Source organism: Cavia porcellus, unplaced genomic scaffold (assembly GCF_034190915.1).
Source record: "Cavia porcellus strain 051 isolate PalLab524CR breed Dunkin Hartley unplaced genomic scaffold, mCavPor4.1 scaffold_10, whole genome shotgun sequence".
NCBI classification, from domain to species: Eukaryota; Metazoa; Chordata; class Mammalia; order Rodentia; family Caviidae; genus Cavia; species Cavia porcellus.
Genome location: NW_026947493.1, coordinates 39,269,028 through 39,280,380, shown reverse-complemented (window position 1 = coordinate 39,280,380; position 11,353 = coordinate 39,269,028). Strand labels below are relative to the sequence as shown.

At 36.8% G+C, this 11,353-nt stretch overlaps 1 protein-coding gene across 4 annotated transcripts in view; it reads right to left on the bottom strand.

The window, feature by feature from the left end:
- The window catches only part of Nkain3 (sodium/potassium transporting ATPase interacting 3), a 614,497-nt gene that overhangs the window by 14,545 nt on the left and 588,599 nt on the right, over nucleotides 1-11,353 (bottom strand). For 3 of the 4 annotated variants that reach the window (XM_063257368.1, XM_063257369.1, XM_063257370.1), the window contains one exon: nucleotides 9,753-9,823. The exons of the other annotated variant lie outside the window; for it this stretch is intronic. In XM_063257368.1, the coding sequence (XP_063113438.1) occupies nucleotides 9,753-9,823 (71 nt within the window). The remainder of the gene's footprint in view (nucleotides 1-9,752; nucleotides 9,824-11,353) is intronic. 4 annotated transcript variants of the gene reach the window in all.

Here is an 11,353-nt window from a genome sequence, read left to right as displayed (position 1 = left end):
TTCCGTGGGCAGGAATACTGGGCTTTCCTGCATTTTGATTAGAGGGTAATAATGAGGTGTCTGCATAGCTTTCGTTTCTTGGGAGGGAAAGGCCACCCCCACAGCAATTGTGGGGTAATATGAAATGGTTGCTATTGGTGGCCTCCAAGCTACTAGATACACACCTAGTCTAACCTTACTCCAGCATCCTCTTGGTTGACACTATAGTAGTCTGATTTTCATACCATTTAACTCCCCACCTACATCCCTCCTTCTCTTCCGGTGATAGTTAATATTATGTGTCAAGTTCGCTAGGTCACAGTGGCAGCTGAGTTTAAACATCTCCACGAAAAAACATCATTTAGATGATATTAGTATTTAAATTAGTAGTTGTTGAGTGAAGCAAATTTTCCTCTATAATGGGACTCATTTGATTAGTTGAAGGCCTTAAGAGGTAAAAACTGAATTGTCTTGTGAAAGGAGTTCTTCCTCCAGACCACCTTTGAACTCAAGTTGCAACATCAGTGTTTTCCTGGATCTTCAGTCCTAGCCTGACATGCAAATTTTGGACTGATCAATTCTGCAGTTGCAGGGGAGAATTCCCTTCCTCCCTTCCTTCCTTTTTCTGTCTGCCGGCCTGCCTGCCTGCCTGCCTGCCTGTCTGTCTGTCTGTCTCTCTCTCTCTCTCTCTCTCTCTCTCTCTCTCTCTCTTTCCACACACACACACACACACACACACACACACACATCCCTTTCCTGGTTCTATTTCTCTGGAGAGCCCTAACATACACATTTTGTGTGAAAACTCTTGTTTTCAAACTGTTGGCAAAGACTATGCATGTTCCTTGTCTTATACTAAGCATTAATCTTTTAGAATATGAAGCCTCTGAATTATGCATCTTTGCACAGTCATCCTCAACATAGTACCTGCTGTTTAGGTGCCCTTTTACTTAATAAATATTTGTTGAATACTTTAGCTAACATCATTTCATGTAATATCTTTGTTGATCCAAATCCCACTCACCTTTGAAGATTTACTTTTCTCCTGTGTGAAGACTTTTACATCTACTCAGCCATGATGATTCCTCACCCTGCTACAAACATTCTTCAGTGTTATCAGCAGTACGCTGTTTACAGCTATTAGTGTCCAGCTTTCAACTGCCTGTGCTCTAATTGTTTCAGCCAGCCAAGTTATTTTGCTCATTTTAACTAAATTATATACATCTCACCAGAAATTACTATTTTATACTTATTTTATGTCACCTTCTAGAAACTCCTTTCCACCCAGTTCAGTTTCTGTGGTCTGAAATGGACTTTTCAGTCATAATTTGAAATAGTTGAAAAGTTTCCAGTTTCATGTTCTGCAGCCACTCTTCCGACTGCACATCCTGTTCCCTCCTGTACTCACTAGAAGTCAAAGGCCTACCCCTTTCCGTCTCCCGTAACACTTCTGCTCTTCTGTTTCTCTGTGTTCTAAATGACAAGCCCATGTGTACCTCTGTGTATTTCACAGGGATTTAAATGGAAAGATAAAGGGATATGATTATCATGACAGAATTTTATAATTTTCTTTAACCTTTAAATTTAGTAGCCTGAAGTACATTTATTTACCAATGCACAGAAAGAAGTAGAGAAAGACCATAAATCTCTGATTAGTGTCATTCAGCTTTAATTATACTATTACTATACAAAATATATACTATTAAAGTTTCATCTTACATTACCACTTTTTTTGGCTAAGATATTTAAAACCAAATCTCAAATATTATGATATTTCAGTCACACCTATATGCATTTCTGACTCAGGATTTTTTTTAACTTTTTATTTTTGAGACAGAGTCTTGCTAAGTAGCTAAATGTCAGAGGCTGGGCTTAAGTTTGTGATCCTCCTCCTGCTTCAGTCTGCGAATATAGGCATGTTCCATCATACCCAGCAAACTGGGTGATTCTTAACCACAGAAAACTCACCCGTGTCTGAATGGAGATGGTTTTGTTGTTACAGTTTCATGGAGAGTGGTACTACTAGGGATCTATTAGAGAGAGGCTAAGAGTGCTGCTAAATATTCCAGCAGTGGGACTGGCCCACTACAAAGAATTATCTAGCTCAAAGAAAGTAGTGTAGAGCTTGAAAGCATCTAATCAACTGGGAAGAAATAAATAGCCAATTAATTTCTTAGAATAATTGAATATCTAGCTCATATTCACATTTCCCCAGCTGTCTGGAAACTTACCACTATGTTTGGCTTATTATCAGAATATAATAAGGTTTACAGTATTTTTGAGTACTATGAGATGTGATGAAAAATACAGTGAACATTTAAATTTTTAAAAACTTACTACAGTAAAAAGATGTGGTCATTAATAACACTGAAAATATTCTGTCTCAATTGAGACACACTTACTGCCATCATTCTGAAGTAATTTAAGTCTAGGGTCCTTTTATGTCTTTAGTGGTTTTGTGGCGGCTGCCTCAGTGTCCTAGATTAAAAACACTTCCTTCTCACAGTCATTTTAATTTCAAGGAAGAACCAGAAGTCACACAGGGCCTGATTTGGTGAATAAGATAGATGAGTACACAGTGTCATATTTTTATTTGGTAGAAACTGCTGAAATGTTTTGATCAATTCTACATGTCAAGCCAATCACAGAAACACACTCATAGGAGAGGATTTTCAGAACTGCTTCAGTTCTGGAAATTACAAGAACAACGAGATAAATTTGTTCAAAGTGAGGGGAAGTATTGTGGTGTATCTTTTATTATAAAAATTTGTCTTATGTAAGCATTCACAGCACATTTTGATCACACCATCTCTTTGTTTCTGTGGGTCAAACTGAGGACCTCACACATGCTAGGAAAGCAATCACCTGCTAAGCTACACCCACATTCTCTAAAATCTCTTTTAATCAGTAATAGTTCCCCCACTTTGTTTACAATTGTCTATATTATTATACACATTTTGCATTTGCTGGTTGCCTCCCTGTAGTGAGATTTAACTCATTTTGCTGTTGTATGTTTCACACTACTACTCCAAGATCGGGGTTAACTTTTTAGCCACATACTTCACAGATGGCACTGGGTACATCATTAGGACATTTGGGGACACATAATGAATGTCAGATTGTCTCATGTCTAATGATGCTATTATATTATACTCAAGAGCTCTGGGGAGAATAGTTGGAAGTTGAGGATTCTTAAAGTCATAATTTATTTTTTTTTAGGTGTTAGTAGATATTTTAGTAGTTACCTAAGAATACTTCCTCTGAAGCAGAATGCAATCAAACAATAAGATACTGATGTGAGTACAAACTGTTATCTTTTGATAGGCTTTCTTGACAGACTTGCATGAGTGGATTTTTCTTTGGTTTTCTAAGTTTTCCCGTATTTCAAGTTGTGTATGTATTTGCGTGTGTGCGTGTGTGTGTGTGTGTGTGTGTGTGTGTGTGTTTGTGTGTATGGTTTTTCTCTGCATTTTATGTATTTTTCCCCTGTCTTATTTCTTCTCAGAATCTGGAATTAATGCAGGTTAATAAATATCTTTGATGTAATTATAAAATAAAAAAGACATACATTAAAGTAACTTTTATTTAATGTTTATTGTCTTTAATTTTAAAATCAAAGGATACTTTCTCTTGGAAATAGGAAAGCTGAAGGCTTTTTTGTTTTGTTTTTTTTTGCTGCTGATTAATGGTGGGAGTTGTGGGTTGTATCTCCACATAATTTCATACATCTAATTTTTTCTTGCTACTGGCGTCAATGACACATGGTAAGAAAAGTTCTGGGAGCACTGGAAAAATCAAGATTTGCCCTTTTCCTTGGTGGGGATGTTTGGATGCCCAGCATTCAGATACAGACTGCTTCACTTTAGGAGAAGATTAATGTGTTTCACAAAGCAACATGAGAACTGGGTCTAGTTCTCACATGATCCTATGAGTAGATAGTGAGGTCATATGTCAAAAGAAGTGATCTCTGTGTCTCTAGTAAGCATAGGGCAGATGCCTGACCTCCAGTCCTGGTGGTCACATCAGACCTTTCTGCTTCTCCACTGTCAGTTCTATCATTCCTTCCGAACAAGGTCAGAGATACACAAACTATTAAAGTGATGAAATTGAACTGTATGAACAATATAAATAGTCATTTCATTGCTGCCTGGCCACAAGGCTACACATTAGCATATGCTTTTATAGTAGTTTCAGAAATGATGTAATTATTCTTCTGGTGGATCAAAAAGTTACTAATGCTAGTGAAAAAATAAAGGGGGCAGGCAATGAGCCCAATGTAGCTAACACTGTGCCAAGTAAGGGAGGCATGCAGGAAGCCATCTTTCCTTTGGGACAACTGAAACAGTACTGAGTGCATTGCAGTTGCAGTACCTTGAGATAGCCCTGGAGAGTTAACACCTTTGTAAGTGCCATCTATTTCTAGGACTGATGATGACCCTCAAGGATCAGAACTCCATGCCGGATAATGGGAACAGTGCACTGGCCATCACTATAAGCAGCTCCCTTACTCAATGAGCACATGGGACAGACAGCAAGGAGAGTTTTACGTAGCTTGATACTTCCTCTGTGTAGTAGAAATAGAATGTAAAAGCCAGTCAAGAGCTATGAACAGATAATAAATACAGGAATTTTTCACTGTATTCATTTTATGGTTAATAGGTTGCTGAGGTATGGGCTGGCCATTTTAAATTAAGATGGACACATCACATGTTATTCCATGCCCTCTATTCCCAAATACACACACACACACACACACACACACACACACACACACACACTTTGATTTCCTTGATTTGTCCTACAAGCTAGTGCCTGATGTAGATACTGTAAGCACCATGATGCTAAAAGTTACCAATTTCTATCTTGATATGTTACCAATTTATGTCTTGGTGTACTGATTGAAGATCACTATTCTCAGAAAAGTGCAAATAGACATGCTGTCCTTGGCATGGGAGTCAGATCTGGATCATCAGTTGTGGCTTTCCTGAGGGCTTGGGCTGTTACAGGTGGAGAAAAGGCAGCAAAGGCACTGTGGAGGAGGCTGAAAAGATGGCTCAACAGGGAGATTAGGCCCTTTTTTCTTTCAGCACTTCGCTGTGATAGCAGCCACTCAGCCAGCAGTGGCCACCTAGCGTGCAGCAATTTTTGTGAAGAAAAATTAGCCTCCAGCAAGGCAATCAGAAAAGTCAGGATACCAATGAAAAGTCAAGTTCTCATCTGGAAGCCTTACAACAGGTTTCTTAACAGGGATGGGGAAAGTCAAGGGTCAACTTTCTCATTAAGGTTTCCCTAACTGTCATCCTGGGGTGTCTTGCTTATGGAAATTTCTAACATAATCAGATCTAGCAATATCTTGGCTGTGTAGAGTGCTTCTACGGTTCAGTTGCTGTCTTTCTTTGATAAGCCACCATGATCTCGTTATTTTCATGCTAAGAGTCACTGTTGTACCAAGCTTAATTTTCCCACTACCCAATTGCTAGCCATTTTGATGAACACACACCAGTTGTGATTTTGACAAACTTTAATTGCTTACTATGATATTCTTTAAGATTGTATGCTGCTTTTATAGGTGTAAAGGTCCATGCCAGACCACTTTTCTTTCTAAGGGTATGTCTGCTAAGGCTAGCCCTTGCTTCCTGGTGCCTACACACAAAACTTGGCTCTACACTCTGAAGATAAGACTGATTCTCATACTTTGCTCTCAGGAAAAGATGGTATGTGGGTGTAGTGATGGAAGAAATCTGGTGGAAAGCCAGGTTATAGCTATGCTGAGAGTTACACTCCCACACTGGAAGCCACGATAAGATCATAGATCCCAGCACAGCTTCCCTTGACCTATATGTCACTTGTCCAAAGAATGACCCAGATGAAAATCACTTAGCATGATTTGCAATTTTAGGCCAAAAGGCGATGCTATTCAGATGACAGAGCAGTGGCTATTGAGGTTTCTTATGTCCTCACTGGAGCTGTCAAGATTTCTGCTCTGGTTCCTACAGGTTTGCTCAGTTTTAAATAAGAATTTTGGCAAATGCATATTGGATAATCCTGATTTTCAACACTTCCTATGTAGAATGGTCAAGTAAATTAATCTCCACGCTGAAGCTGTTTTATTCTGCTCTTTTCTTTAAAAAAATACATATATTTTTTTAAAATAGCAGTTTTAGGTTCACCACAAAATTGGGAAAAAGACACAGGAATTTCTCATGCATACTCCCCCCCCATCAACATCCCTGCCAGAGTTTTATGGTTTTTCAGTTGATGAACCCATAGAATGTATCCCTCTCATCCAAATCCCATCATTTACATTAATGCTCATTCTTGGTGTTGTATATTTTGTGGGCTTGATAAAAATGTAAAAGGCATGTTTTCACCATTGTCATGCCATCCAAAATGATTTTGCAGTTGTAAAAATCCTCTGTGCTCTCTCCTCTGACATGTTTACTTTCTCTACAGTTTTAACTTTTCCAAAAATTTCATATAGTTGAAATCATATAGTATGTGGCCTTTTCATTTTGGCTTCTTTCACTTAGTAATATGCATTTGTCTTTTCAAACTATGCAACTTGATAGCTCATATCTTTTCTGTGCCAAAATAATTCGAAATCATCTGCACTGCTATAGATTATCCATCCATCTCATGTAAGAAATCTTACTTCCTTTCACGTTTTGGAAATTAGGAGTTAAGCTGTTATAAAAATTTGTGTTTGCACAGATTTTTGTGTGAATCTCATTTTTCAACTCTTCTGGGTAGATACTAGGAGTTTACTTGCTTGGTCATATTACAAGTATATATTTAATTTTGTACCAATGTACCAAACTGTCTTCCCAAGTAGCTCTATTTTTTTTAAATAAACTCTACATTATTTTTTCAATGTCAGCTCAGCATCATCTCCCAGTGGATCCTCCCTTCACCAAGTGAGAAGTAACAATTTCCTTTCTACATAAAATTGCCTTGAAAGCATTGTTCTGTATTTAGCTATTTCATTGTAGGTTTCACCTCCTAGATTATTAGCTGCCAGAAGTCAAATTCAAGTGTTATTTATGTTTACATCAACAGACCCTGAATAGTACCAGGTATATACATTGTAGATAACCAGTCAATGGTTGTAAATTGAACAAAACTGTGATCAAACAAAACTGATTGAACAAATCAGTGAGGTTTGACAGCTTGATATTATTAGTTTAAGAAGAAAGAAAACATGAAATTTCAAACCCAACACAAACCACCTTACCTCACCTCTCTCATAATCTCATCTCCAATTTATAAAGATTTGATTTGACTGTGGACAAACTGACACTGAAATTTGAGGATTAAGTCTGTATGATTCTGCAGAATATCTACGAATGCACTCCTGGATTGGCTCGAATAGATTTATCTTAAGCTGAAAGCTACCTATTCATGTACAAATGCCTGGGAAAACATCAAGTATTTTTCAGATCCCTGTAATGAGTTCACCTTAACAACTTCCTCATGGAACTTGGCTTTGTAATCCATGGAGATGAAAATGGTTCAATGAAAGTTAAAAACCAGCATTTATACCCATCTCTTAACAATTTAGCACAAAATGTTGACCTTTACTCCAAACTGCTGCAGGGGAAGGGAGGTGAATAAGGTATCATTGAGCTAGGTATAATGGGATTCAATGCAAAGGCCTTATTAAAAGAAGTCAAGCAGGATAACTGATAACAACTGGCCAACTGTTGTCATGTTTGCACATTGGTGTGTAGCACACATACTGACCTCTTAAATTGTCTTATGCAAAAGGATTTCAATTCATGTTTAGCTTGATCTTTCAGATTCTTCTAGATGGTTGAAAGATGTTCCATATTCATCTAACATGATAATATACATAATCTGTCGAAGCAGAAACCTGTCATTGATGCTGTGTTTAGCTAAAGTGATGTAAGTTAAGCAGTGAACAAGGATGTGTGAAAATCCATTAAAGAGCTAAAAAAAGTTGATTAAAGCCTTTTAGATGATCTTAAAATGTGTTATATATTCTCAATTCTTGGAAATGGAAGGCTACTCAGATATTATCAGTGGAAGTCACTTGCCCCTGGGAAATGTCATAGAACACTCTTTCGAAGCTCCTAGGTGTCCGTAACTTCTTTTGAAGTTACCTGAGAAAGGAGATTCCATTATCAACATTAATCAATTGCAATTCTTCATAGCCTCTAATAAAAGAGCTCTCTTACAGTGCAACATTTTTCATATTGTAATTTCTCCACTGAGTTCTTTTTCACAGTAAAGAAGAAATAAATCATTCATTATTCTCTTGTTTCATAACAAATACATAGATTTTCCCAGTCACCGTCAGGCATTGTTTCATTCTTTTCTCACTTCCAGTGCACAAGTCCTGCTTATCATTGTCACAATCTCTGCCACATTCCCTAGCCTCACAAATACCAATCTTTGGAGCACATCATTTTTGGGTACTCAGAAGACTGAACAATGAGGTGGTGACTTACTTGGTCTTAGAGTGCTATATAGGCAGTGCTTTCTCCAGATTGGATTTACTCTAAGAAATCAAAATTTATTTAAATACCTCTATTGTGACAGATATAGCTCTGATTTATGTAGCCTATGAGCTCTGTTTACTTTAGATCATTCTGCCAAAGTAACATTAATTCACACTGGGCAGGTAGAGGAACCAGAACAGGTTCTTACAGAGCTTTAGTCCCTAAAGATGCTGCAACTGTGACAAAAAAGTCAGCAGGTGAAGACAAAGTCAGCAGGTGAAGACTTCATACGTGTTTGTTCTACCCATAACTTTTGACAGGATTTCCTCTGTCACCATCAAAAGATATAAAGATCATCAGAGCAAATCTACTTAGTTGCTCAGGAGACAGATTTTGATCCAGAAAAAAAATTTCAGCTCCACAAATCATTAACACTGGGATTTTGAGAAAGTTAACCTATCAGCTATGAGCTTGTGTTTCTTTATTTACAGTATAGGACTATTAATGGATGTTACAATACTTTTACAAGGATTAGGTGAGATAATATAAGCAACATGCTTAGCAAATGATAGCTATTGTTGTTCTATACAGTTGCTTATTTGCTACATAAGAACTTTCTAGGAATGGAGTTCCTTGTTTCCTAGTGATATCAAGTGACTAAGATTTTCTTTTGTCTCAACTGAAACCAGACCAGTTTCAGCTAGCACATTTTTTTTAGTAGACTTTTCCCCATGTCTTCTAGGGACAATAGAAAATTTGTTCCAGAACTTTTAAATAAAATATTTGAATAAAAAATATAGGCAACTCACAAACTATATACACATTATCCCAGGTAGTCTGTAATTTTATCCTTGAAACCATGTTACTTAGGACAGAAGAAGTCTCAGAGACATCCTGGAAAATACTTGGAACTGTCAATGGGGAGCCTGAATTTGAACATAAGCTTTTTTTGTCTTTCTGCTCTGCTATGCTGCCCAAGACACATGCTCTGTCTTTACTCGTGCAGCATAAATAATGTCATCTTTTTTATTTCAATTGATTTAATCCATAATCAATGTGATATGCAATCCCTAACTGATAAGGAAAATAAGTCAAGACCATCATTTTAGAAATATGAACCATGTTACCTACTTCTATTGCTTTCTGGAATGAGTAATAATGATGATGATACTAGGTTACATGTGAAAACTGTATTTTAGGTATGAATTGAAAATAAACCAATAATTAGTAATAGGTCCATATTACTTTAGATTCGGTTAGTTTTGGCCAGGTTAGAAGGATTAATATTTTCTATATAATCACACCTTTACTTACAGGTTTAACAGGCTTTAACTCAACATGTTCCTGGTAGTAGGAGTGTAAATCAAGCCGACCTATGAAATCAACTGAAAATATAACAGCCCAAGATGAATAAATGTATAAATAAAAATACACGTGATACTAAATGCTTAAGTAGAATACATAAAAATAAAAAGCATCTTTTCTTACAAAGTGGAAAATGTGTATTTAGTGAAAAGCACTACTAAAATATTTTCAGTGCTCAAAAAAATGGGGAAATCTTAAAAAACACACAAATAAGCTGAGTTCTTGGGATCAGAAAAATCATGGTTATTAGTGGCCTCATTAAAAAATGAAGTAACGTTAAATAGTGTGAGATTTTTAATAACACATTTGTCAAGAGGCAAACAGACATGCTTTTCCTCCCATCTGCCAAAAGATATGCTTTCTCTTCTTGTTACCAGAATCCATATTTTTCTTAAGATTATTGTATTCCTTGTATCATTAGAAGGCTTTTTTTTTTTGGTGCCAGGGATTGAACTGACAACCTCACGTTAGCTAAACAGACACTTATGCTGTTAAGCTAAACCCTCAGCCCTTAAAAGCTTTGGGAAACTGACATACTCTGTCTCTATGTCTTTTGCTCTGGAGCTACCCCTTTGAACAGGCATCCAACATTTTCAAAGTTTTAATGTTCTCCCTGATAACATGAAATTTGCCTTGTAGTCTTTATTGATTTGGTAAACTTTTTTTGGTAATAGTTGTTCTATTTTCTGTTTGATCAAAGCCTTGATTTTTTTTGTTGGTGTTAATTCTTTAATTTGTTTCTCCTGTTCTATTGTGGCCCATTAAAGTACTAAATAGCTTAATTCTGACTTTGAGAGTATCATATATGATAGTACTTTAATATTAAGAGGTATATAGTCACATGGGAACACAGAATTCTCAGGATGTGTGGCATGTGTGTGCACATATGCTAAGATACACAATATGTAAATATTGTATCACACTCTCAGTTTAAGGAAGCCATGTCAGCAAACTAAATGAGCCTAGAACTTCTATTGAATTATTGGCTAGTTATAACCCATTCTAGTCAATGTCTGACACACTTCATCCTCTTACTCTCTTTGAAGGACCTGAAGTAAGGCAAGGACTATGGAAGCTTCCTCAGCTTGATAAACAGACAAACTTCTGAGGCCTACAGGGTACCCAGCGACCAGGTCAGATCATCTCCAGGCCACCCCCTGGACAGCAGATGTCCCTGAGGCTGATCTTTTTTTTTAAAGCAAATCAGGTAATTTAGCTCATTACACTTTAAGAAAAGTAGCAGTGAGAAGAGAATCAACCAAGACCCTGAGAACTGTTTCTCTCTGAAGATGAACAATGCATTTAAGTAGTCAGTTCGGACTAAGTTTTTAGATTAGATGTTTAATAAAATATCCTTTTACTCTGTTGATACCCAGTAGGATTCTAGAAAGGAAACCACATTGATCATTTTCCAATATCAGACTCATCACAAAATATCCCAGTTTAGTTGTTCTAAAAATTGCATGGACCAATAATTTACAGAACTCTTTTGGAAGTTAAAGAGGTTTTAAAAAGACATAAATTTATATATAACATATGTCTGTTGTGTG